General features: G+C 43.0%; 2 protein-coding genes and 1 pseudogene across 2 annotated transcripts in view; 1 reads left to right on the top strand and 2 right to left on the bottom strand.

Moving 5' to 3' along the window:
- LOC124861450 overlaps window positions 1-26,574 on the bottom strand; it is a 700,723-nt pseudogene that overhangs the window by 308,133 nt on the left and 366,016 nt on the right.
- LOC124861512 (protein NLRC3-like) overlaps window positions 1-26,574 on the bottom strand; it is a 737,509-nt gene that overhangs the window by 463,191 nt on the left and 247,744 nt on the right. The window lies entirely within an intron of this gene.
- The window catches only part of LOC124861393 (zinc finger protein GLI2-like), a 65,007-nt gene that overhangs the window by 9,697 nt on the left and 28,736 nt on the right, over window positions 1-26,574 (top strand). The window contains exon 3 of the mRNA XM_047355120.1: window positions 24,795-24,900. Coding sequence (XP_047211076.1) covers window positions 24,795-24,900 — 106 coding nt within the window. The remainder of the gene's footprint in view (window positions 1-24,794; window positions 24,901-26,574) is intronic.

The following is a 26,574-nucleotide window of genomic DNA, read 5'->3' as shown; positions in this document are numbered from 1 at the left end:
GGGAGCTAGTTCTCCGGCTCTCCTCGGGTCTGATGAGGTAACCTCAGCAGTCAGAGGTGACTTACTATAGATGTCTGACAGGAATCTTAATAGAGTGAGACCCATGAAAAATCATGAATGCAGATGGCCACAGTATGAAGGCTGGGTGTGTACAGGCGAGGACTGTGGCATCATTGGAGCGAGTAAACGGGGTCGAGCAGAAACACGGTGTGACAGGAGAGCTGGGGGGTCGGAGTAGGTGAGGTTCTGTGTTGTTGAACTAAATGAAGAGTAGCAGTGATCCTCATTGGCTTGCGGAAAGAGAGAATACATGTTTAAAAGATGTCAGCGAGCGTGTGATGAAAGCTGGGCATAATGAGGCTGAAAGACCTTGTTCTTACCTCCAGAGTATAAAGAAGAAAAAATATTCAAAAGTGTCTGGGGCTGATGGAGCAGAGGACGACACGGAGCTTCAAAAACTGACAGAGATGCAAGCTGATGGGCCCCTTTGACATGCAAATTAAACGTGTGATTTAGTGACATTTTTACTCATTCATGGAGGACTTGGTGGCCTGCCATTACAAAGAAACGCTCATTAATTGATAAAGAGGAGACAAAGCTGGAAACGGAGCCCAAAACGAGGCACAGAGCCAGATTACAAAGAATTAGCAGAGTTTAGCACAACTTTTCTGTCAAGTTTTATTATAAAGGAAAAGATTTTAGGTAACAGCAGCATTTTTAAGTGATAGTCTTCAAAATTTCCATGGTTTTTAGTCATGACCAATTGGTTTATCTGCTTATTTCTCTATGCAGAAATGACTGGCGGTTAAATGCAAAGCAGAGGGAGGAAATGTTTCAGCTCAAACTAAAATTATTATCAGACAAAGACAACCTGAGTACAGAAAGAACGCTGAAGGAACTTAACTAGAGAGCAAAACCTTCCAAACCAACCTGAACCTTTAATAATCATCCTAAATCATGACCTAACTTTGACTAATCACATTTTTCACTATCCACACCCAGGCCTGATTACCGTCTGACCTGTAGAGCCAAGAAATCACCTAACTAGAACCTGTCTGACAACACGAAGTAGGTCAAAAGATCTCAAGAAACAACATACCATGCCCATATCTAAAGAAAAATAACTTTGAGCCAGAACCTAAATCTGAAAGGTCCTGACAGGTCATGACCTTCAAGAAGCCAATCCTACTGGAAAACCCTCCAATGAGTCTGCATTAAAGCAATTCAGCAAAGCAGAGCGGGTCAGAGTTCCTCCACAGGGATGTTAAAGACGCAGTTCCAGTTATCATCAACACTTAAAGGCAGCTGCTGCTGCAGAGGGAGTTATTGGGTTTAGGGGGTAAATACTTTTTCACATTGAGTCAGTTTGGTTTGGAGAAATTTTCTCCCTCATTTGAAATTTAAATAAATAGATTAAATCATTCTTTTCTTTTAAAGACGCCATAAAAACTCCACATTTTATGGGACTTAGCCGTTTCCATCGGTTTATTTTATTGTGGATGTAATATTAATAAATGTGGACCAAATATAGTGTTTCCTTTGTGCCTTCTGGTTATTATAATCACATGACCTCAAAGACCTGATGCATAAATTATAATATTGAGATCATCTGAGGAAACCAGGCAATGTTTCAACATTTTCTGTTATTTTGTTAAAAGCATATTAGAAACTAATTTTCCAAACAATGATTTCTGGAAAGATGTAAACTGAATTATGCTAAATGTATCATTTTGAGAACTGATGCGTTACTAAATATGTTGTAATTCACACATTTACTCTAAAACAGTGAAATACACGAGAGTAGATGGAATAGATGGATCAATTAATTATGATAACAGGCCAGTTTTCAAACATGTTTTTTTTTTTTTAAGGAGAATCTAATAAACATTTAACTTTTTATAAACCTGGATTCTCCAAACAATTATTCCCTGAGTCAGACTTTAAAATGGGAACGCTGCATCATATATGACAAGCATTTCTGAAACTATTTCCTCTAAACTAAATATGTTGTTAAGTATATTTAACACATTTGCAGTAAAAACGCATGAGAAAAAAGTTGTTAGGTATAATTAAGTGTGTGTCAAAGCCAAATGTATCAATTATGAAACAAAAAAATTTTGTTTTGTCATAAATACAGAATTCAATGAAAACATTTTTCTTTGCCATAATTGGCTTTAAAGATAATATTTAATTCTCTAAATTTCTCTCCAGGAACATTTTTAAGGAATTGTTGGACTATGGAGATGTCTAGTCTGGGTGAATGAAGTTTAGGACCATCTAGGTTTATATGGAGCTAAATTGGGGCCATAAAGTTTGTTCAAACGAAAAAAATTTGAACATGAAAAATAAAAATTTGTTCAAAAGAAAAAACTTTAAACCTGAAAAAAAAAGTTTGTTAAAAAAAAACAACATTTGAACCTGAAAAATTATTTTGAACCTCCCCCCAAAAAAATGTGAAAACTGAAAAAAAAAAAAAAAACAGATGTGAAACTGGAAAAATAAAAGTTCAAAACTACTTTTCAAATTCAAGTTTTTTTTTTTCGAACTTGCATATTTTTGTTTCGGCTTCAAACTTTTGGCCCTGTTTTGGCGTGGGGGGCGGGGCCTCAGATCACGGGTGTGCGGAATCATGACTGACAACATATTCCCAGCTGTTGCATTCAGGGACCGTGGGAACTGGAATTATCTGTAATAAATCATCAATATTCTATATATATGTGATTAGTTTTGAAAGATAACATGCTTCACCGATAGAAGCAGCTTACGTGAATACACGACGCGCATCTCAGAGGAGAAAATATGATCTTGACAGATTTGCACAGCATTTTAAGTCCATGTTGGAGATTTCACATGCTCTCAACATAAAGCAAAATAACTGCCAGACTAAGCGGCAGGAATGAAACCAGATGCAAAACGAGCCGGTATTTTCCGAATATCCTTGCATAATTAAGCCTGGACTTGTTCTCACATGGACTGGACTCGGGTTTCGGTTTCTGGTGCATTTTTGATTAAAACGTGTTTGGTCTCCATGTAGTGAAGTGACTCACAGCCAGGGGCAAACTGGCATACGGGGCAACCGAGGAAATCCCCGGTGGACCGCTGGCTTAGGCATTTCTTATTTTGTGAATGTTTCGTTTTTAATAACCGCCTTTCACAGACGCAGGGCGCTGGTCCGGTGATCCAGCTCGTGGGCCAGTCTTCAGCCCGTAAACCACCGGTCCACGAGCTGAACCACCAGCCCACCGCCCTGCACAGACGCAGGGCGAACGCGACATCAAGTACGGAAGAGGCGAGCGACAGTTTCTGGGGCGCTGATATTTTTCTGGACCATTGTGCCCTAAACTATGCCATATCAACCTGTTAAGGATAACCTTTATTTATATGACTCATAGCAGTTTTTCCCATTTATACCATACTGATATAAAGCATAAATTCTAATGTTTCCTTTTTGTTAGAATAGGACAAGAATGTTATGATTTGGGGTTGTTTGGTTTTTGGTTTTTTCTTTATATGTTCTTCACAGCTCAAGTTTTGAATCATGCTTCTGTTTATTATTTTCCTGTTTATGTTTTTGTTTCATGTTTTTCTAGTTATAGTTCAATTAGTTTGTTTCCTTGGATTTGCGTTCTGTTCAAGCCATGTTTTGCTCCCGTCACGTTGTGTTCTCTGTTAATCAACTTTATTCGGTTCACCTGCACCTTTTTTATTTGTCTTGCTTCACCTGGTTGACACTCCATTTATACACACCTGTTCTGTTTACACATCGCAGAAACATTTCTCAAATCATGTCTTGTTGCCAAATCATGTCTTGTTTTGTGGATCATGCCAAGCCTGTCGGTTTATTGTTTTGTTCTTGCCTCTTCTGAGAGTGAGTTTTTGTTTTTTATTAAATTGTTTTTCACTTGCCATCACGCTGCCCGCTCGTCTGCATGCTGGGGTTCTATCTCGCAAGCCCTAACAAAGAATGCTCATCGACACACATTACAAGGATAAATGGCCCAAGATTTGTCATGAATGACCTGTGGCTGGGGCACTGGGTTTAATGGTGGAGCAGGCTGTAACTGGTTTGATTAGAATGCAGCAGCACACTTAGATTAAGGATGGACACCCACTACTACACAACGTACCAGATAGACACCACAATGGTGACACATAGTCTACAGATTATCACTGAGGGAGGGAACATCCATTGCATCGCAGTGCCAGATATAAAACTACATGTGACCTTCTATCGAGGATCTTCGTCATCCTTTCACAGACGCGACGATCCGAGACGAGCCTCGGCGCTGATCTCTGTAATCATTCCTCTGCCTAATTTAGATTAAAGGAGCTGAAAGTTAGAAACTGAATGAGATTCTTTCATTTAAGAGTCTTTAGATAGAGTGTGATCGCTTCTGGGGACCAAGGATCGGAGAAACTCCGAGAGGTCTGACCGCCAACAGGGTACGGTAGCTCGGACACACCTCTCCTCTGCTCCAGTCAGGCAGATCAGCTCTGCTGCGCGCTGGCAAACAGCTGATCTGTAACACATGAACATGCGCTGCAGGGCGGCCAGCTGAGCTGACAATGAAGAGCGGAGATCAGAAAAAAAAGCCCGGGCTACTAAAACAAACAGTGGCACTTATTAAAAACTATATATATATATATATAAAGTGAACCACTGTTCCACTAAGCCAGCGGTCCACCGGGAATTTCCCCAGTTGCCCCGTATGCCAGTTTGCCCCTGGCTGTGAGTCACTTCACTACATGGAGACCAAACACGTTTTAATCAAAAATGCACCAGAAACCGAAACCCGAGTCCAGTTCATGTGAGAACAAGTCCAGGCTTAATTATGCAAGGATATTCGGAAAATACCGGCTCGTTTTGCATCAGGTTTCATACCGTCGCTTAGTCTGGCGGCTCTTTTGCTTTATGTTGAGAGCATGTGAAATCTCCAACATGGACTTAAAATGCTGTGCAAATCTGTCAAGATCATATTTTCTCCTCTGAGATGTATTCACATAAGCTGCTTCTATCGGTGAAGCATGTTATCTTTCAAAACCAAACACATATATATATAGAATATTGCTGATGTATTACAGATATTTCCTGTTCCCACGGTCCCTGAATGCAACAGCTGGGAATATGTTGTTCAGCCGCTGTGTTGAGCTGTCAGTCATGATTCCTCACCCCCGTGATCTGAGGTCCCGCCCCCACGTCAAAACAGGGCCAGAAGTTTGAAGCCAAAAAAAAATATGCAAGTTCGAAAAAAAAACTTGAATCTGAAAAGTAGTTTTGAACTTTTATTTTTCCAGTTTCACATCTGTTTTTTTTTCAGTGGCAAAACTTTTTTTTCAGTTTTAAAATTTTTTTGGGGGAGGTTCAAAATAATTTTTCAGGTTAAAATATTTTTCTTTTGTACAAACTTTTATTTTTTAGGTTTACATTTTTTTTGTTTGAACAAACTTTATGGCCCCAATTTAGCTCCACAGTTAAGATATAAAATGCTCTTTGTCAGGATCGACTTTGGGTTCAGGAGTTCTGAAGAGGCGCTGTCCAGACCCAGACCTTGGCCCGCTGCATGAAGAACATGATGCGGGACGAGTTAACATGTCCCACCTGTCTGGGTGAACGGTTCTGGGTCTATGAGGCCTTTTCCTCCTCTGGACCACATTCTATCTCCTTCTTATTGGACATCCTGAACACCAACGATGGATGGTAGCTCCTACCATCTGGAAGGAGATTCAGGTCCTAAATCAAGGATCAACAGATGGAAAACCTCCCGTTGTTCAGATAAATTTAAAAAGCAGCTGTCTGTGACTGCTTTTAACTGAGATTTGTGCTGATGTTTTTCCTGGAGCTTTCTCCACTGGTGTTGCAGAGCGGTTCTGTTCGTGTTCCTCATGTTTCCCTTCGGGGACGATGATAAAGTTATACCCTTATATAAAGTGGAAGCGAGGGTGACATGGGAGGGGGATGCATGTTTCAAACATGTCAGAGAGCGTGTGATGAAAGCTGGGTTTAATGAGGTTAAAAGACCTTGTTCTTATCTCCTGAGTATAAAAGAATTACTGGAAAGCGAAGAAAGAAAAGGCTGCTGCAGCGGACGACACGGCGGTAAAGACTGCTGACACGGATGCAGAGTGACAGGCCACGTTTGAAATGTAAATAGAGCCAGTGGTTCAGTGGCAGTCCTGCTCTTTAATGAAGAACTTGGTGGCCTGCCACGATGAAGAACCCAACATTAATTGTTCATATGAGAACATCAATGTAGGACACTTCTTTACATGTGGAGTTGGCGCTCGTGTTGCTCCAATTCTTAACACGGTCCTCTTCAATATTTGAACAAAGCCCAACTCTTCCTCGGCATCGGATAATAATTCCCGGAGAGCCTCGGTGGTCAGACCGAGCAGTCTGATTGGGTCTGACTGGGTTCTGTTTCCAGATGTTCTGGCTGGTTAGCTGCTGTCGTCTGAACTCATAAGCATGTTAACTGTTACATTAATAGAAGAGAAAGAAGCTATGAGTCCAAACAGCTTTTAACGCATCCTGACACTGAGGAGGTACTGCTTGGACAAAAATTTGGGTCATTTTTATTAAGGATCAGAGCCAGGCCGTCCATGTTCTGCTCCATCATAGGAGACATCAAAAGTATGAGATCCAGGACCCCTTTATGGTTCAGGCAGAAAAAATCTGGCCGGGGTTTCTCAGGACCGGATGGTTTATTGTGGTTCTGGGCTTAGGCCCAGTTGGGAGGCTCAAGGCTCTGGTGTTCAAGAGGGCAATGAAGCCTGAATTGTTTTTGCAGAAACAGTTTTCAGAAACAAACAAGGTCGACTGTTCTTGTTACGGGTAGAAAATGCATGTTGAATTGTAGAAAAGAGCAACCTTGATGAAAAATCTGTAATAAGTGGTTAATTACATGTAATAATCAGGTCATTTCAAAACATTAAAAGACAGATCTGGTAAATTCTTGGTTCCATCATGATATCTATGGTAAGCTGTCAGTGTATTTATTTAGACCAGAAAATGGGTAATTTAATGATTCAAAGTAACTGATCATGAATTTATAGATTAGGTTTTGATTATTACATCTTTACCAAACTCTTGCACTACTGTCACCACTTGTTGAACCTTTTTAGGTTTGTATCTGAAATATGAGCAAATTTTCGCTTGCATTTAGTCAATGTTTAACCCTCAGCCTAACTTCACTTAGCTGCAGTATAACTGCACCACGCCATATTTCCATTTCCCATATCAGCCGCTGGCTTTTTAATCTCCTAACAGCTGAAATGAAGAGTCTCTCCATAACTCTTCCTCCCTATCAGCGCCACGTAAACACCTCGTGTTTTAATCTTAAATAAACGAGGAGCTCCGTCCCAGCCAATCAGATATCAGCGAAGCCTCTGTGTTTAAAAGCAGGAGCGTCTGCCACTGCGTTGAGACAAAGCAATTACTTATCTCAGTAATATGCATTATTATTCCAGTTGCCAGCTCCTGATAAGTCAATATGCAGGGTGAGAGCGAGGCGGACGAAACGAGGTCCTTGAACCTGAAGGCTTATTCCAGGGAAAAGTATCCAGCTGTGATATACTGCTGCTGCTGCAGGCCTTTTTATTGTCTGTGTTTGGTTTACTGTTGGCTGCAGGATTCATGTCACCTAAGTCATGCCCACCTCTGAGCCCCGACAGCAGCTGTATAACAGCCCGCCCTGTTTTATATTCCCGTCCGGCTTTATTTATTTAGAACAATTTCCTCCCCATCAAAGGACATGGCTAATGCGGAGTTTTAATATGTTATTTACACATAAAAACAAGCTATTTACAGCAGCGTATGTGTGCAGAAGGGGGGAAAATGAATGGGCCCCGGTGCACCTCTCCGGTTTGTTATATCACAGTTTAACAATCTGGATTGCTAATAGAACCATTCATCATGGAGCGGTCATTTATTTTACGCGGGCAGCCGGGTCCTGTTCCCAGAGGCCTATGGAAATGGGGTGTGCATATAATGAAGCTGAAGTGAGAGTTGTTTAAAACATGGATAGGAGCTCTCCCAGTCAATTAGAAGGGACTCAGGTGTTCCCGACGTTCCTATCTGCTCCAGTCTAATGATCCTCCTCCTGGTCTTGCTCATCGTTCCTGGCCAACTCTGAGGCGTGGAGGTGTTTGGACATGAGGTCGGTGTGGTTTAACAGGAAATCAACCCCAGCAGCAGCAGCTTTTTACCCACTGAAGTCCTCTATCCTCCCCTGACCCAGCGCAGGGCTCTGCTGCTCTGCTAATAGATTCAAATGAGCGCTTGTATTTCCTCTGACAGCTCGCATCTGTCTGTTCATACCACAGAGCGCTGATTTACGCCATGCCCAGGACCTTTATTATTTAAAGCCCATTGGCAATAACTGAGGGTATTTAGATGGAAAATATTATTGAGAAAAGCAGGAAAATGACAAAGAATCCACCAAACTTTATTGATGTATGTGTCAGTCTGCAGACGTCGGCCGTGGAGAAATGAAGTTGCACTGGATTAGGGATAAAGGTTTGCCTCTGATTTTATACATATGCGTTCAGAGGATTGATTCAAATCTGGTTTATTCTGGATTAGTTAAATTTAGAGTTATTGCCTTTTTAAAAGAACCCTTCTGTGTTCAGACACAGGTGATCCTTAAAGGCACCGCCGCTGTTTTCCATTAGAAACTTTCCTCAGGCTGACAGAAAGGAAAGTTGCCTCAACAAAGCTGAATATTATTTACTGCTGTGCAGTTTTCATAAGCAGGACCAGCAACATCATTTATGAACTGTTTGCCTTTATCCCAGCAGCCAAATTATCAACCAGAAAACCTTAAATTAAGGTTAGAACATTGGCTTTTAAAGGCCTCACTAGTTTCTATCTATGCATTCTTTGCAGCTTTGACACAACCAACTGCAACCAAGCTAACAAAGGAAAACCTTTTTAATGCTAATTAAGTTTACACACCTCCTCATAAGCCGGGTCTGTCCGACTGGAGCAGATTTATCTCTCCACTGTTTTCTAATTTAAAGCTGCATATTTCAGTCATTATACATATTCAAATAAAGCAAATGTTGATAACTTTAGAATTTAATTGAATAACTTTGGAGAAGAAATGCTAGCTAGCGAGTTAGCTTTGGCATTTTTTTTGCATTTCTGTGTATTTTCCCAAAATGTTGTAGATAAAAATAAATGTTGACCATTTAGTTTCAGTCTGAAATTTAACTTTACTTCCCTTCCTTGATGCCACAGCAGCATATTTTTCATGTGTTCATCTTGTAAATTGGTTTTAATTGTCTTCCTGCTGAAATGTTCTGTGCACATTAACCTGCCTTGATTAGATCTTTACATCTTCAGCATAAATTCATAATTGTAAGCAGAGAAAGCAGCTGAGGACCGAAGCTTCAGCTTGTCTGACTGGATTAAAACCAGTAAAATAAATGGTAATGAGTCTGGGTTTTATCCGGGTTGGGTTGTGAAGCCTGTCGCTCTCGTAGGGAACATCTTACAGGAAGTTGTGTTTTCTGTGCCGTTCAGCTTTAGGCTGACGCTTGCTGTGTGTTTTCTCTCCTCTTCGTCTGTGTCTGTAAACTAGGCCAGAGGAGGCTGCAGCTAATGATTTGATTAACCGGCTTTGGTGGCTCTTGACATACATCTTGCTGAGAGTGAGTTTGTCGTTGGAGAGGGAGATTGATGAGAGCAGCGCTCCCCGACCCACAGTTCCTCCTTTTCTGCCTCCCAGGTCTTTCTGCTGAGTCTGGCTGGTTCGCAGGGGAGGACCGAAAGTACTTAGCACCTCCGCGGCTGTCCCAGGACACAATAAGTGGGGGGTTGAGACCCAAACAGGCTTAGCAGTCCCATATTTATCAAAAGAAAGGAGAACACATCTGATTTGAGAGGAAAACGCTTTAAACAGCTGTTTTAGATCAAAATATAACAATGTTTCTATATTAAAAATCACATTTAAACAAGTTATATTCAAAGGTTGGTGGTTTTATAAATGTATAGATATTAATACATGACCTGCTAATTAAAAGAAATCCTTTCATCGTAGTTTTCTGCAGTAATGACGTACATTGCCAAGTTCTTTAGTGGATTAAGTCTCCTGGTCATCCATCCTGAGGTAGACTAAAACAAATAACCCCATGTGCTTCAAACTGGGAGTCATGGATCCAAAGCTGGAAATACAGGGGTTAGCTGGAGTGGAGCTGCGGTGACTCCTGAACCCCCTTTAGATGGATGGGGTTGTGGATTCTAGCTCTGTAAATGGTATTTTAGGCGCGGTAGATCAGCGATAAGGACAGATTTCTTTATCACGCAGGTGGACAGTGAGTAATTGATGGTGGCTGGGTGTGAAAGGCCCTCTCTGGGAGCTAGCGAGCTGCAAGGGGAGTCCTGTGGGGGTCAGGGCCTACTGGCAGAGAAAAATGCAGCCACAAACGCCTCAGCGTCCACCTCCCAACTCCAAAAGGATGGCCACTAATCTTCCTGAGAAGGAAAGGATGAAGAAGAAGAGGGGGCGGTGGTTCTTTTCTGTTTCCCTGCCTCTAAATGAGGCCCTGCCCGGGGAGGCCTCCGAGGGGCAGCAGCCCCCCCTGCTCACATTAAACACACTTTCTTAGCCTCAAATGGATTTTTAATACGAGTATTTTAATAGAAAGGAAGCAAGAAAACAACTCGAGTTTTAGACTAAAAGCCACAATAAACATATTCTGGGTTTTAAACCATTTCCAGATTAAAAACCAATATTTAAGACGTGTCTTAAACAAATCATTTAGAAAATAAAACTTTCAGACTCTTTTAGCTAAACATACAGACTTACTGGTGCCCAGTAGTTAAGAATGGCTCTATTTAAAAATACCAGTATTAACTGGGAAGAAATGCTTTTATCTTTAGATCATAAAACAAATGAAAGCTGCAAGCCTTCTTGCATCGCAGCGCCACCAGTGTTGGGGTTGGATTAATAACAATCATGTTGGATTTAGAGCCTAATTTATTGAAAAGGCATAAAAAAATCTACAATGTCACCAGTTTTCAGTCCCAGTAAACACCAAATTACATTTCATCTCCTACATACAACCAGCTTCATGTTCATGGCCACGTCCCCAGCCTCTGGCGAGCGTCAGCCTTCCATGCCTGCAGAGAACACCGACCAGGTGTGAGGCTGAATCCCTTAGAGCAGTTATTAAAATATAAAACGTGTAAACGCTTTAAATGGCAGCTCACAAAGGTTCAATTTCCCCGTGGTGTTCGGGTCATTCCTCTGCTAAACTGGTTTGCTGTGCTGTAGGGGGCGCTGCTGAGTCGTTTTCCGCATCTTTCTCTGAAACCACAAAAATACAAACATTTGACTGAATTTTGATGTGCATGAAAACGTTGGAGACTCCTTATATTCATGCTTCCAGGACACAGAGCACTTAACAGAAGGAAGCGTTGCAGTAAGCCGTCCTATCGCCGTCAGAAGTCCTGCCTGAATATCTGATGCATTCAGTGAGAACGGGTCGGAACCAAACGCTTGGATGACATCCCATCCTTTGGGATAAATCCAACTAATCCCTCAGGAAGAAAATGATTGCAGGAAAGAAAATTCCTTATAAACAAACTCTGATCCAGGATCTGCCTCTCATTCCAGGAATTCTTCATTTTTCCTCCTTGACAATAAATACATGAGAATTTACGTTGGACTTTCAGCTCTGACTTGTTAAAGATGGTTGTCTTTCATTCACGCCAAATCAATGCAAAGGAGACGTTTTTCTCTGAATCTTCTCTTGTTGATGTGGATGCAGAACCTCAGTGCTTTAGTTGCTTCTGTTGTTGGCTGCTTAGATGTGGCCCCTGTGTGCAGCCCCTCCACAGCCCCCCGTTATCACAGCGTCTCTCTGAATGAGCGCAGACCATATGGGAGACACAATCATCCCGGATAATGGGCTCCCTGCACACATAGGCCCCTCTGCACCGCTTTGTAAACATTTAGCTTGATGACTCTCCAAGATGCCCTCATCCTCATTTATCTGAAGTTCCTCCTCGAAACTTTGAGAGTAGACGGACTAAGTGAAAACAGAAACGCTGGTTTTCTTAAATTTGCTCTATTTATAGCAGCCTGGTAGATTAGAGGAGTTTCAGCCCTCGGATTCTTCTGCCTTGTTAGTTGTTTTCAGGCCTGAGTCATTAGAGAAGTTCGCGCAAACATGGCCTACATATTTCACATGAGTCAAACAAACAAACATCAAACCTGAAAGGGAAAGAAAACTTATAGAGCCAGAGATCTGGACAGTAAGATATGGAAAAACATCAATAAAAGCTAGATGATGAAGATATGAAGCAGATTTCTCCCGTAAAGGTTTAATCAGAACAACAAAGATGGAGTTATTGGTGTATTTCTTTGTTCTGCAGCTGATTGTTGGCTGAGTTTCAGCCAGCGTCTGGTAACATCCATCTCTTAATGACAGTAAAGTTTGCCTGTGCTCGATCCAAAAACAACACGCTGCATTCCTGGAGATTTACAGCCAGGCGCTGGGGAGCGATAAATGCATGTTTCTGAGGATTAGGCCAAAAACTCCCCCTCCTTGTCTTCTTCTGCAGCTTTTTTCCCCAAGTCCTAACCCTCCTTTCTTGATCTGCCTGACTGCAAATTGGTCGTCCGCCCCAGAGAGGTGGGCTCTGAGGTTTTAGGGGGTTGGGGGGTCTTTGGTTTTTACATGAGAACCAGAAAAAGAGCTTTCAACAGCAGCTACAGGCTCACGTTCCCCTCTAGTCACACACGATCATTAGCTGGAATAAACCACGTTTAAATCAGAATTAGATTAAACTTTTCGCCTAAAACTTCCACATTTTAACCTAATAAAGCTTCTTTAAACAGAACCTTAAAACCTGTTGGGATGTTTGGGGCAACGAGCATCTTTTACGAGGTTAAATGCTGGTGGTTACCGCATGAAGTCAGAAGGAAAACAGAGCGCACGATGACGCTGTGTGTCGGAGTGTGTGTTGGTTTAACTTGTAACCCGCAGAGCAAACAGAGGAATCAGTGAGGGAGCCGCTCCTCCGGCTGTGCTGGAGGGGATGAACCACCAAAATAAACAGGAGGAAGAAGCTTCGCATTTCATCTGATAGCACCGAGACGTTCTGAGCCTGGAGTCAAAACCGCTCGGCAGTAAATCCAGCAGTATTCAGAAGTATTGGCACCCCTGGTAAAGATGTGCAAGAAATAAATAAATCCTTTGTTATCACAGGATGATCTCACACTAATAGATGCAAACTTTAGTTTCAACACATTTGTTCAGTGAGGAAAAGGTAGACTGAGACACAGTTATGGAGAGCCCAGATAATCCAAACACAGCGTTTTTTAGGAGGAAGAACAGACATTTTCTCCTGATAACAACGTAATTTATACCCTGGAACAAAGATCTTTTCTACATCAGTAGTACAGCGACTTAAATCTGACAAAGCAACTCTTCAACAAAACCAGTCTCCTGCAGGCACAGCCAGAACCCGGGTGAGGCCAACATGAGCTAAAAGGAGACGGGTCGATGCCGTCCAAGCAGTCTAAGCTTGACTTCACAGATACAATTAGGCTACGCCATGTAGAACCCCCGCAGAGACTCGGAGGTCCTCCTCAGTCCAAAGAGGAGCAAGCTCTGGACGGACGGGCGGACGTTTCCCCGCATATTAGGAGCATCTAATTTAGGGTGAATTTTTCAGAGTGAGATTATGCTGCCGCAGTCAGCTGGATTTATTTCAGGATTTTAAATTTCTTTACCCGTCAGTACCAGTGGAAGGCAGGAAAACACCAGTTATGATAGTTACCTGTGTGGGGTAAAGGTTGGAAGACCACTTCCATGCAGCCCCCTGATTCTCTATCTTAATGAGATCGGGGGATAAATTTAAGGCTCTCATGAGGTGTTTGGGGCCCATCTGTCCTTTCTGTTCCGCCTCAAGGGTTGCCTTCTCACCTAGAGTTGTCTGTAGTTGAAGCTGCAGCCTCCACCTTGAGATGCTTCTCACAGCTGCCGTCTGAGAGCCTCTACAACGTTACAGTGAAATTAGAAGAGGCACGCTAATTGCCTTGTAAGTATTGCAGAAAGCAGCTGGAGATTAGCAATAACAGCTAATTAGCTGCCCTACAGTGGAAATCAAAGCTCACACGTGAGGATAAACACAGTCTGCTGTTTGTCTGCTGATAATAAATCCTAACAAAGCTCCAGGTTTATGGATTTTAAAAGCTCCGGTCTGCAAGCCAATGAGACGAGTTGTGTTTCATAAAGCTGCAAACTTTCCTCTAAAGCAGCCAGCGACCGCGTGCATGTGCAGCGACCCGGAGCAGCTGGGAAAACACTGCAACATGCAGCCGGGACGCTGTCTGAGGTGCCATGAGGAATATTTTCCCTAATAAACACTCTGCAGTAAGTGGTTCCCCATCAGCCGGCCTCCAGCCCAACACTCCGCGGGCCAATGAATGTGATTAGAGCCTCATTAAGGAGCTTTGTTGGAATTAGAAACCATCTCTTACACTTTAGAGTAATGCTGTTGAGCTTTATGTGCCAAACAGATATAAACCTCTCAATCCTGATTAACACAAAGGTTAGAGGTCGTGCAAACGGCTGTAAAATACACCAAACTTTTGTTAAATGTGTCAACTCATAAAGTCAGAGGTGCTCCACAGCTTTTATTGTGTTTTTTCCTCTATTGACAAAATAGTTTTTCAGATACCAAATGTTGAAGGATTTAAGTTTTTACAGGAAAGCAAAGAAAGAAAAAGACTTTTAGTTTTAGTGAAAAAGATCCATATTTTGAGCTTATTTTCTGCACCAAATCACTCCTTCTTGTCAACTTGAGATGTTTTCTTTTGGTCCATGTTGTTCCTCATGTCCGGGCAGCCTTTTCAGAACTTCTAGAGAATAAACCCAGAACAGGTTGAGAAGAACCAGCAGCTTGCTGCTGTGTTGCCCCCCTGAGGTGTGCAGCCCTTAGCTCCTACACCTTGACTGGTAGATGGAGTCAGAAGGAGCAGCTTCTAAAAGGTTCTACGCTAAAATAAGACGTCTCTTTAAGAGAAACAGACACAAAGTGAATTTCTCTTTGCCGAAAGTTTTAGATTTTTTTATGCCTAACGATCAGCAATCATCTCAACAGAATAAAGTGGGACACATTTTGCTTGTTGTTTCAGTAATAATAAAGCTCAAACCCCTTCGTTAACTCATCTTAGTTTGCAGGGACAGAAAGCCATCACAGATGCAGGGGTAGGTCTCTGAGTTAAATGAGATGTTATTTTTACAGGTTTTCATTTTTGTTTAGTAAGAACAATATAATATTACCAAATGTAAAGCATCCAACCTACACAGTACAGTGGTCATTGTGCCAGGAAAAACAAAGTGAGAGAGTAAGACCCCCCCCCCCCCCATAGAAACAATGAGGACACTGTACCCCATTAGAGATGTGGGGTTAAGATGGTTTATTTTTCTATAAACTTCAACTTTTATATACAGTATATCTATATGCTTTAAAAACCATGATACAGTTTCAGAGTAATTAACTAGAAAAATTAAAAGTAGGGGGCCAAAAACCCAGCTGTGTGGAACTCCGCAACTGATTTTGATGCTTTTAGACAAACAATAAGTTGTTTAAATCTGTGGAATCTGCCAGAAGGAGGTCAATGCTTTAAGGTCTAAACTAATCAAACAGCAGAAAACCAGACTGCTGATTCATTTTGGAGATCAGGTCTCTAATATATAATATGTAGAATTGGAGGAATGTGATGTGCAGCAGCACCAGAGCTTTTCTGGGTCTGGATGGATTTTTGAGATTTTTATAAATAGAAAAAGCTTCCATGTTTGCTCCAGTAAATGTTCTGCTGCAACAACTATTTAAAGGGAGGCACAGGAAGCAGAGGTGACTCGGCAGGTGTTCTGACAACAGCCACAGTGTCCTGGAGTGTCGGGATAATGTATGCAAACTGTCAGGATGTGGGTGTAATGACACGTCTGCCGGGCCTCGCTCTGAAAGCAGAACCAGCTCCAGCTGTAACGTGAGCCTAAGTGACGGCGAAGGCCGACAAGGATCCTCGGCAGGCGGCCGTTCGCCCCCGCTCCGACTCACCCGGGTGGACGGGAGAAGGAGCCCTCCCCTTCATCAACAAACCCCCTTCAGCCAAGCTCTTGTTTCCTCATCAAGGGCTTCCATGTGACTCTCTCACTGCAGCAGAAGTGTCTGGAGCCCCCAGTCTTTGTTCAGGCCAGGCGATGGAAGCAGTCATAAGAGGATCTAATCATGTTTGTCCCTGTAGATAAGGAGAAGTTGGTGGTTCAGAGCTGAAAAGATCTGGTTTGTGGAAATTAGAGGACTGTTCCACTTCTTCTCCAGTAACTCTCCACTTGTTGCAGGACAAAGCAGGAAGTTTCCAGGTTAGAAAACAGATGCTCTCTGACTTCAGCAGGTTTATTTCTGCTCTCTTACTGCTGCTCCACTCCTTCTGCTAATAGCTGCTAGAGACTAATTGTTGTTCAGATGTGCTTCGTCTTCCAGCCGTTGGTGGTGTTTGCTCAAGTTAATTAGCCACCAAAACAGGCCAAGTGAAGACTGGAATAAGGTCATGTTAGTCCTGGTCTCATTTATTCAATTTACTGGACTCTTCTGATGAATTTTGGCTCATATTTAATGTTTTAGAGCAGAGGTCTATTTGACCCGGTCCCAGTTCGAAAAATAAAGCCATGCAGAGGCGGATGTGCAGGAAGGAGATGAGGGGATGTTTGGGAACCAGCAGGAGAACCAGACCAGTGGACCTTCTAGTCCTGATTTATGTGGAAGCATCTGAGCTGCTGAATTACAACAGAGCGGCCATGTCTGACCGCTGGGGGCGGAGTGAAGGTGATGATGCAATCAGCCATGATGTAACCTCATTAGACGGTTCAGGCTGGGATGACACATAAATACGGTTTACAATTTATGTTTTACTGGGTCGATATTTATCGTTTTAGACGCATCATTCAGTTTTTAAGATATATTTCATTTTGGAGAGGATTGCTTTAATTTTAGGATTTATTTTCGACTATTTTGGTTCATGTGAATTTCTAAAAACATTTGTTTTTCATTAATAGAAATCTAGCTGGCATTTCTTTATTTCAACACTTTTTCCACTGCTTCTTAATTGTGCAGTGGATTTTATAAGATTAAAATCATACATATATGCTTTTTCATTTTTGTAGCTTAAATTTTGATTTAATGTACTTGATTTATTTGGGGGGGGGGGGGGGGGGGTTTGAAGTTCCTAAAAACATTTTCTAAATGTGAATATTAAAACAAAATGAAAATATTATTTTTGTAATATTTTTAGCTGATAATGCTTCATTTTTTAAGAACATTTTGTGTTTTTCTCAGTGTTTTGGCATCCTGTAGCATTTTATGTTCATGCACAGGAAACATCACCCTCCAGTCTGCATGCTGGACCTGACTGTTGGCTTCCCAGCAATTTATGGTTCCCTTTTGGAGAAAATAAGTACATTTTAAACAGTACATTAAAACCATTTAGAGTAATTTACAGGCGTTGGTTATCAGGTGTTTCTTTCATAGAAAAAAAGGTTTTTGTTCACAATTAAAAAACAAAAAAGCCTCGCAGGCCTTTTTCAGAAGCTTATTTTAAATCATAAAATTATGACCTGTTTTGGTGCAGACCCAGATCGTTTAACCGACCCAGTCTCCTGGACTTTAATGCATCGCTTGGTTTGCAGTTGGCTCCTTTGGTAGGCTGGACCATCCATGTGGAGGTCCTGGTCTCCTAAGTATCTCCTCCTCTTCCTCCTCAATAAGACACCACAACAATCAGAGTTGGTGTGTGAACCTCTGATCTCAGGATCTATTCTCAGCCTCTTGTTTTAGGAGGAAAACTGGGTCTCTGTTTAATTTACAGACACCGTCTGCACCGCTCTGGGCCCGGCTATAATCCCAGAAGCCCTCCTGGCAGGGGTACCGGCGGGTAATATGGATGTTAGCTGGGGAGCATAGAGACAGCCCCAGAAGTGACTCTTTAATTCACTGCATGTTAATTATCGCTCAGTTCCTCTCCTTTATCACCGGGCCGTCCGGGAAGATAATAAACTTCAAGGTAATCACTTAATCTGGACAAACCTGGGTGTTAAGCAGTGCTATTAGGAGACGGGCCGATAAATCAGGGGGATTACTCGACGGCACGATCAGTCTGGGAACCCACGCAGTCTTTTAAGGAGCTAAATTACACAAACAGCATGCTAACAATGTAACGAGCACATGAAGACCAGGAGCTCTGCTGCTGCAGCCGCTGAACCTCCAACCTGCTGCTGCATGGAGGGTTTTACCCCGTAGCCTGAGCCCAGCTGTCCACACCTGGGACAGCAGGTGACCTCTGAGCAGCCACACTGCAGTCAGGATAGATGGTTGATCTGATCGAAGGTAGCGCAAACCTGAATAAATGCCTGTAACAAAGAACAGGTCAAACTGGACATTTCTAGATTCCACCAGTGACTCTGATGGGAGCAGATCTAAACAACATGGAGCTTCAGTCGTGGGATTGACAGAAATTAAATGTAAAGCAGCAACACTGAGCTTCTACTTGTGTTTCAATATCCAGGTTTATAAATATCAATATGCTTAAAACCTAAATGTTTTGAGCCTGAATAAAGCATCATTTAGGAGAAACCATTAAAAACTGTGAGTTTCAGCAGTAAAACCAGTTCTGGGTTGGCACGAACTCAACCTTTCTGCTAGTTATAGAGGTGTGTTCACAGTCGCTGTTTTCAGGTGAATTTATGAACACGTTTTCTTGCTTCTGTTGGCCAGAAACACATTTCCAGGAACCGTTTCTGTGTGACGAAATGATGACTGGTGCTGGTTTGAGTTGGGACTGGATCCAAGTTCTCTGGCAGCAGATTCCGGCCAACATCTTGGAATTCCTGCCTCTCTGTGTGAGTCAGACAGCAAGGATTTGATAGAAAAGCTCTGCTGAGAACATGCTGTTACAGTTAGTGATGATCTGCTGACATGAAAGGTCGCCACATCTCTGAGGAATGAGAGAAAGATGGGACAAAATGCCCGACAGGTTTCCAATAAGATCAAAGCCCAAGAAAGACAGGCCAGCCTGTATTCAAGTCTTAAACATGTAAACACAAACCAGCACAACCATTAGAGAGCTTGTTTGTTTAACTTTGCGTTCTTGCAGAAGTTTTGGAGTGTCTCTGCACCACAGAAAAGCCTTTCTGCTGCTGACTCTGAGAAGCTGTGAGAAACTCCACTTGGCCGGCTGCAGAGCCTGAATAAATGTGATCAACCAAAGACTAATAGATGGCTGGAGCCTCAGGGCGCCCGCAGAGGGGGGCGGGGGATCCAGGTGAATGCAGCTCTTGAACTCTCCTGAGCGCTCGCCTTTTGTTCTTCGCGTGGCGCCAGAACAATGGAGCTGTCTCAGTGATGGAATAAGCCTTCCCGGACGTCAGAGCCGGTCCGGGACTAGGCCCTCAGAGGGAGGTGCAGCCCGGATTACAGGCCGGATCACGCTATCCAGGTGGGAGGCTGGTTAATGCTGAAAAATACAAGGCCAAGCTCCTCCTCTGCAAGTGGTTTGTTTTACTTTAAAAGTGACTCAGCCTAAGACAAGAAACCTCTCCTCTGCTTCTCCACTTTTTTCACTCCTAATGATTTTCTGCTTTTTTTTTTTCCATCTTTCTTTTTTCAGTTTTAAAAAGCGCAGTAAGAATCATTTGGCTCAAACATCCCAGATTTGTTTGTCTAAACTCCATGAATCATTGATTCATAGAAAGGAAACATTTTTATCCACCGGAGGTCGGAAAATAAAAGTTTCTGTTGAGTTTTCTGAAGCATGGAGGAGGGAGTGTGATGGTCTGGGTTTAAGCAGGTAGACCATGTGAGGAGCTCCTCTTACAGGAGAAGGATGACATAAAAACAAGTTGAATCTGTTGGATGGACCCGACAGACCCACGTTGAGGAACCTTCAGAACACATCTTGGGTTTTCTGATAGACCAGTTTGTTTTAGCAGCTAAAACAACATTTATTGAAGTGATGAATTTAATTTAATTTAGATATGACTTTATTGCTGAACTGTTTTTGTTTCTGGACCTTTTTATTAAAAATAAACATACTTTGGAGGTTTTAAAAGGATTTTCTGGTGTTTATCCAGTTCTGTTGTTCTCAGTGACCATATTCTGCACAATGAGCTCCTCTTTGTCTCCCCTTCCAACTCCTCCCTCTCCCCCACTTCACCCCCGACTGTCTTGAATGGTGCATTAACTCGAGCTGCTCTTTCAATGGGGCCCTTTAGCCCTCGCAGGCGTAGAGGCCGGCTCAGGGGGTAATTACTGAGAAACATTACAGCGGAGAACATCTTGATTGTTATGGAAAGGAGAGGAGGACCTGAGAGGGGAACCATCCTTCACTCCATAATGTTCTCATAATGTCAGGTGTTCAGCTAGCAGCTCTCTGGGAATTAACCTGTAAACTTTTACCTTTGGACGTTTTCATCAATTCAACCAAACAAACCGGGACAGTTTGTTTTGAAGGTTGGTGGTACAATACTACATCTTACATCCCCACCATTCTCCATGAGGTTTGGGCATAAAGGACAGGGAAACTCCCTCCAAATGGGCAAATATATTGATGGCAAGGAGGGATTGAATGCATGTCACCTGAAATGTTGTGGTCTACCAAATACTGCATCCGAGCTCTTCTCAGCTGCTGGGCAATTGTTCATGTGAATCTGTATTTGGTGCAGCTCAATTTCCAGTTATGGAAGCTTTGCCTGAATGATCCAGAGCCAAGAGTTGTTATTAAACTGCAGATGTTGGGTTCTGGACTGAAACTGACTGGAGATGCAGTCAAGGTCCAAAGAAAGTCTGGGTAACAACTGACCAAGACCACTCCACGGGGTTTGTAGGAAGCCTTCTGCAAATTTCACTTTAAATCAAACTGATCAGGGAGCTAATACTCTAAAGACTTATCAGATGATCCGTCCGTCTGTCCGTCCGTCCATCCTAGCAGTCTTTTCATAGATCAGGTCACAGGGGTAACAGGTCTATGAAGAAAACCCAGACATCACTCCCCCCCGTCCCCATCCCTGTCCAGTTATCTCAAGGAGACCGCAAGCCATTCCCAGTTCAGAATCAATATCTAATTGCTGTAGAAGGTTTTTAGGTCTGCCCTGAGTTCCCCTCCCAGTGAGACGCAGCCGAACCCCCCCCCCCCCCTCTAAGTCCAGGAGGCATCCTGATCCAATCCCTGAACCACCTGAACCGACTTCCTTCCCTTCCACAGCGAGCTCCCCTGCATCAGGCAGCTCTTCACTCTATCTCCAAGTTTGCATCAGACCATGAGGTCAGAACATAGGTTGGCAAAATGAGAACTTCTCTTTTTGGCCCTTCGCTACGACACACAGGAGCAGCACCCACATTACGGAGGATGCCCCGATCCATCCACCCATCCTCCACTCCAACCCATCATCACTCATTAGCAACACACCATGATACCTGAACTCCTTTGCTTAAGGCAAAGACTGACCCTTGACCCTGGTAGGAGCAGTCTGTGTTTTTTAGGCTGAGACCCCTGGCCTCAGACTTCGAGGAGCTGAGGTCTGGTTCACACTTAATCCCTCAGTGGTCAGAACAAACTCTCTGTTCTCATTTAGTCTCGTGGGATCTAAAAGGCTCAGTAACATCACTGGAAAGCAACGGGTCCATATAGTTTTAACTAGACCAAACTGGTTCCTTAAAGGGAAACACTATAACGAGTCTCTGAGTACATACAATAAAGTTAGTATAAAAAACGAAAGAAAAAGCTGCAGGTCCTACATAATAAACTGAACTTTTATTTCTCAACGTCCTGCAAAACAGAAACTAAACTAGAAGAAGAAGAAGGACAGCAGATAAAGGTAGACTGATACATCAGGCTTTTTCACCTTCATTAAAGAACTTCACATCAATAAAACAAAAAGCCTACAGGCTTTTTCCAAGACGAACCCTGAACAACAGAAAGCCCGTTTCTGTGCTGCAGTCTAAGTGGACCTTTGTTCTGTGTAGTCTGAGGATGTTTTCCCTTCTGATCCCATAAGAAACAAGCTGATGCAGATAGACTTTTCCAGTGAGGCATAACCCAGCTGGTGCCTCATGATTCATGTCTTCTATCAACCTGAGCACAGCTCAGACGTGACAAACTAAAACACTGGTGGGGTCCTCATGAGTCGGTTGCCTGAAAAAATCCAGTCTGGTCCCAGCAGGCCAAAAATGAAGCAAAGTGAGCTATTCCTGCCGCCGTTCAGGGACCCGTCCTGTCCGTCATGTTGTCAGGGTGTAGAGTGAGAGGAATGGAGCTGGAATGCTGACTCACTCAGGTCTGGGGCCCCGGAGCGACCTGGGAGGCCCCCGTTATCCCAGTCTCCTCGCTCGATGGAGAGCAGATAATGATCCGTGGCCCTGACCCCTCTGCTCCTAAATCTCAGGTCACCCCGAGAGATTCCCACAAGAGGGAATATGTGTGACACTGGAGGAATTTTAATTCAGTCCAGAAATCAGCTGGCTCTCCTCCTCCTCCTCCCTGTGCTCCTTTTTGTCTTCAACAATCAGGCGGCTCGGAGATGACATGCACCAGATTACAATAAAAAGATCTGAAAAGTGTACTGTAGGCCAAACGAGAGGGTAGGACTACACCCTGATGGAGATTAAAAACCTGAGAAAAATGTTAACAAGAAACACAACTCCATAAAGTTCATTAAACACCCCAAAGACTTCATTTATGTGACGGTAAAAGAAAGAGAGGACATTTTCTGTGGCTTCGTGCAATGGCGAGGTCTAATTAGTTCTGATGTTTTGGATAAACTTCCCAGATCCAAGAAGAATCCCTGAGAGGAAAAAGGGCTGTAATAAAAAATAAACAGGACCATTAAAGGGATGTACGAAGAAACATACAATGGTAGTAAAACCCATTAGATTAAAAGCAGAAATGCACCTTTAATCACACACCAATCCTCATGTTTGATGTTTTTCTGGTACAATGATCGTTTAACGGAATAAACTGTCTCTTCTCAAACTAAAATCCCAACAGAATTAACTCAGGATCTTGATACGATAATTTGCCTTGTAATTTAGTATTTTCTTGTTCTAAACTGCCATTATTTATCAAGCTGACAAACAACCTGGTCCATTACTGCCACCTTGTGGTAGTGGAGCAACATAGGCAGGAACAGGCACTGGTGAGTGACGTAAATATGGTGCAAAGAGAGGTTTTTCTTACAGAAGATGTTGGATGGTGATGATCTGTGCACCTGTTCTAATAGGAAGGTAGAAACCGTTGGTTATGGGAGCAGAACTTCTTACAGAATGGACCTCTTCTATCTGTATAATGCAAACACATTGTTCTGCAATAATTCATCGAACAGTGATAAATCCTGCAGTAACCAGACAGTACTGGAACGGTTTGCAAGCAGAACCTTTTGGCTTATTCAGCTGTGTTAAAGAGATGAATCTGAAGAAAATCTCAACTATAGAAAGATGTTCCTGCTCCAAAAGCATCTGGTAGTTTGTTCCACCATCATGAAGCTGCCTAAGGGGACTGAAGCTCCATAGATAGAACAATCCTGCATGAGTTTAAAAGCTGGTAAAAGATTTAAAGAGAACGTTCTTGGATAAGGTCCGAATATTCTCAAGTCAAACATTCAGAGAAAAGAACAGAGGTTGGATGGTGGATTTATTCTTCTTCTTGGGTGTTTTCTTTCTCGGTAGATGAACAGATGAAACCCCGTGTTGTTTGCACCTTTCTTGCTCACTGACAGTCCTGTCTTTTGGCCACAGGAAGAGACTTGTCTTTCGGTCATGTCAGCCTTCAACTATTCAAGATGGCCGTGTTTAAATGGCACCTGAACTAATAATGGTGTTGGTTATGATGAAGGTCTGCTAATGCCACCCTCCTCCTTTACACCTGCTAGCTGACTTGGCTGTACGCTTCAGCAGCTCCAAGGCGTAACAGTGACTGGTTGAGTTTAACCCCCCAGTTTCAGCTCAGTTCTTATCCTGGTGACACCAAGACTAGGAAGTCTCAGGTCCAGTTTTAAAGTGTCTTTTCAAAGGGTTTTATAGCAACCAAACCTTGACTTTATTCATACCCTACCTTTGTAGGACTTTCTAAAGTCCTAGTAAAAATATAAACTTAGAAAATAAAATCCTTTTTGTGAGAAATAACCTCCTTAATCAGTTTGTAATAGTACAGACCCATTAGAACTGAAAATAAATACCGTAAAGCCTGGCCTGTTCTGCTTCAGATTGATGATTTGGGCACTCTAGAAGTTTGTGTGTTAATCATATTTTGCACCCCACACCCACCATGCTGGCTGCTGACCATCACTATACACATTTTTCAGTCAATGTGGAGGTTTCTCTGTGTGTTTTCAGTTTGGCTGTGCTTCTCCAGAGGAGACTGGAGTTGTTTGGATAGAGAAGCAGAAGAAAGCTTTTCCCAGAGCTGTCAGTCCCGGTTTGAGTCTGTGCTGCAGCCTCCCTTCACACGGTCCATCATCCTGTCTAGTTCAAAGCCCGTCTAGCTGCAGGTCTTTGTCAAAAGCCTGGTTGGAGATCTTTTATGTCCAAGATGTAGGATTTCTTAGCACAACTTTGATTATTTATTTATTCCACTTCTCCTGTGTGATAGTGCCAATATTTTACACGAAAGTGCTCAGCTTGCTCTGAAATTCATACTGCTTTATTGTAGCCCTTTTGCCTTTGAAATTTATTTTTTAAAGTCTCTGCTCTCGCTCAGTTCTTCAACTCTTCCTGTTTCTCCTTGCAGCCCCACAACACCTCTTCCCCACCTTCCACACGCCGATCCCGATTGACATTCGCCATCACGAAGGACGGTACCACTACGAGCCTCATGCTCTTCATACCATGCACAGGTAAATGACTGCTTTCTCCCAACGCTGTGTGAAAGTTCAGAGGCTGAATCTCTCTAAAGACTTTAAAGCATCTTGATTCAAATCTATATTTCATATTTCATTTCTACTGTACAGCACAAAGCTTGTTTTTTCTCTCTTAACGCCGGAGTGTGTGCACGGTGAGGCTGATTGGAGTTGAGCGTTTGCCAACTCCAGTATCAAACGAAGACACGCTGACTTCCAAAGTGAATAACCAATGCCGGCTTGAAATTCCTGCTCTGCAGCTCTAGTTTCCAGCACGAGTGTTGCTCTTTGGGCTCCATCCGTCAGGGGCTCAAACGCTCCGATGCTTTGAGGAGTCTGGAGTTTGGCTGCAGGGATCCAAATCTGTGGGAGAGAATTTAAGAGATCTCTTCTGGTTTACAGAGATACTCAGCATGTGCTGTATGGTGAAAAGTATGTACCCCCTCCTAGGCTTCTGTTCTGGCTTTTTTCTCACACTTAAATGTTTGAAATCAGCCCTGGTTGTTAACTGCTGCACCGTAGATAAAGAGTTTGTGGAACCAGAAAGGTTGGAAATACTAGGTGTAGTTCTTCTCTAATAACGTGAAACAGTTAGAGGTGGTGTCAGACTGACCCTGAATACGGAGCAGCATCGTTGTTGGCTCATATCAATCTGCAGCTCGCTCCATTAGCAGCGATCGACAGCTTTGGATCCATCACTGATGACATAACACCTGGCACCTCTTTGTATTCATTAATAGGTTGCTGTGGAGCTAATCTGTGCGGTGCAGGCCTTGGTGCCCTGGGCTAACGCCATAATTAAACTCCCGGAGGGCAGAGGTCGCCACTCAGGCTGCATGCTGATGCTGCAGCGCCGGCTATGAGTCCATGCAGTGCCATTTTTCTACTAAAGCATATTGACTCTGCAAATAATTCACCCACCGTATCTTTACTACATTATTTTAGGTTTTTGTCCCAATGTGTCAGAAATCTGTGACTTTGTCGCATTCTGCCAGCTCCAAAAGCTGCAGCTACGAGAAGAAAACAAGCACCAACAACAGCTCCCTCTGGGTCATGTGCGCTAACATTTGAGTGCTGCTGAGCTTGTGCCACACTTTAAGAGCAGGGTTCCTGCGTTGAGTCCAAAGTTACTTTATCACAAAAGAAAAACTGGTGCCAAGACGGAAAAGTCAATAGAATCCTGCGAGTGGTGCTCTTACATTTAAATTCACAGATTTGATGGTGATGCATACTTCGCGCCTGGCGGCAGCAGGGCTATTCATCACACCGACTAAGGAAGAGGAGGGCGGGGGGAGGCTGTCCGTGGACTTGGCCACCTTGATTAATGTGATTTGATCTTGACAGTGGACCCCTAATTCATCAAGACCTTGATCTGGCTGTCGTTCCCCCTGCCTGTGCCAAATTCACCTAATTACAGGAACATTGCACAGCAAATTAAGTGCGGTGTCATTTTTTGCCTGGTGCGGCACTTTATTACCCACTCATGGCAGCGTGTCAGAGGTCCCCTCCTTGATTGTCTAACATGACATCTCGCCACCATCCCCTTTATCATTGTTTGCATATACTGTAATGAGAGGGCTGCTCATTTTGTCAGGCCTGTCATAAAAAGCAGCCGAAGGGATGCCGCTTTGTTTCTCTGACAGGGAGCTGAGAAACTAAGAGGGAAACTTC

Source organism: Girardinichthys multiradiatus, chromosome 24 (assembly GCF_021462225.1).
Source record: "Girardinichthys multiradiatus isolate DD_20200921_A chromosome 24, DD_fGirMul_XY1, whole genome shotgun sequence".
NCBI lineage: Eukaryota > Metazoa > Chordata > Actinopteri > Cyprinodontiformes > Goodeidae > Girardinichthys > Girardinichthys multiradiatus.
This window is presented reverse-complemented; position numbering and strand designations above follow the sequence as displayed.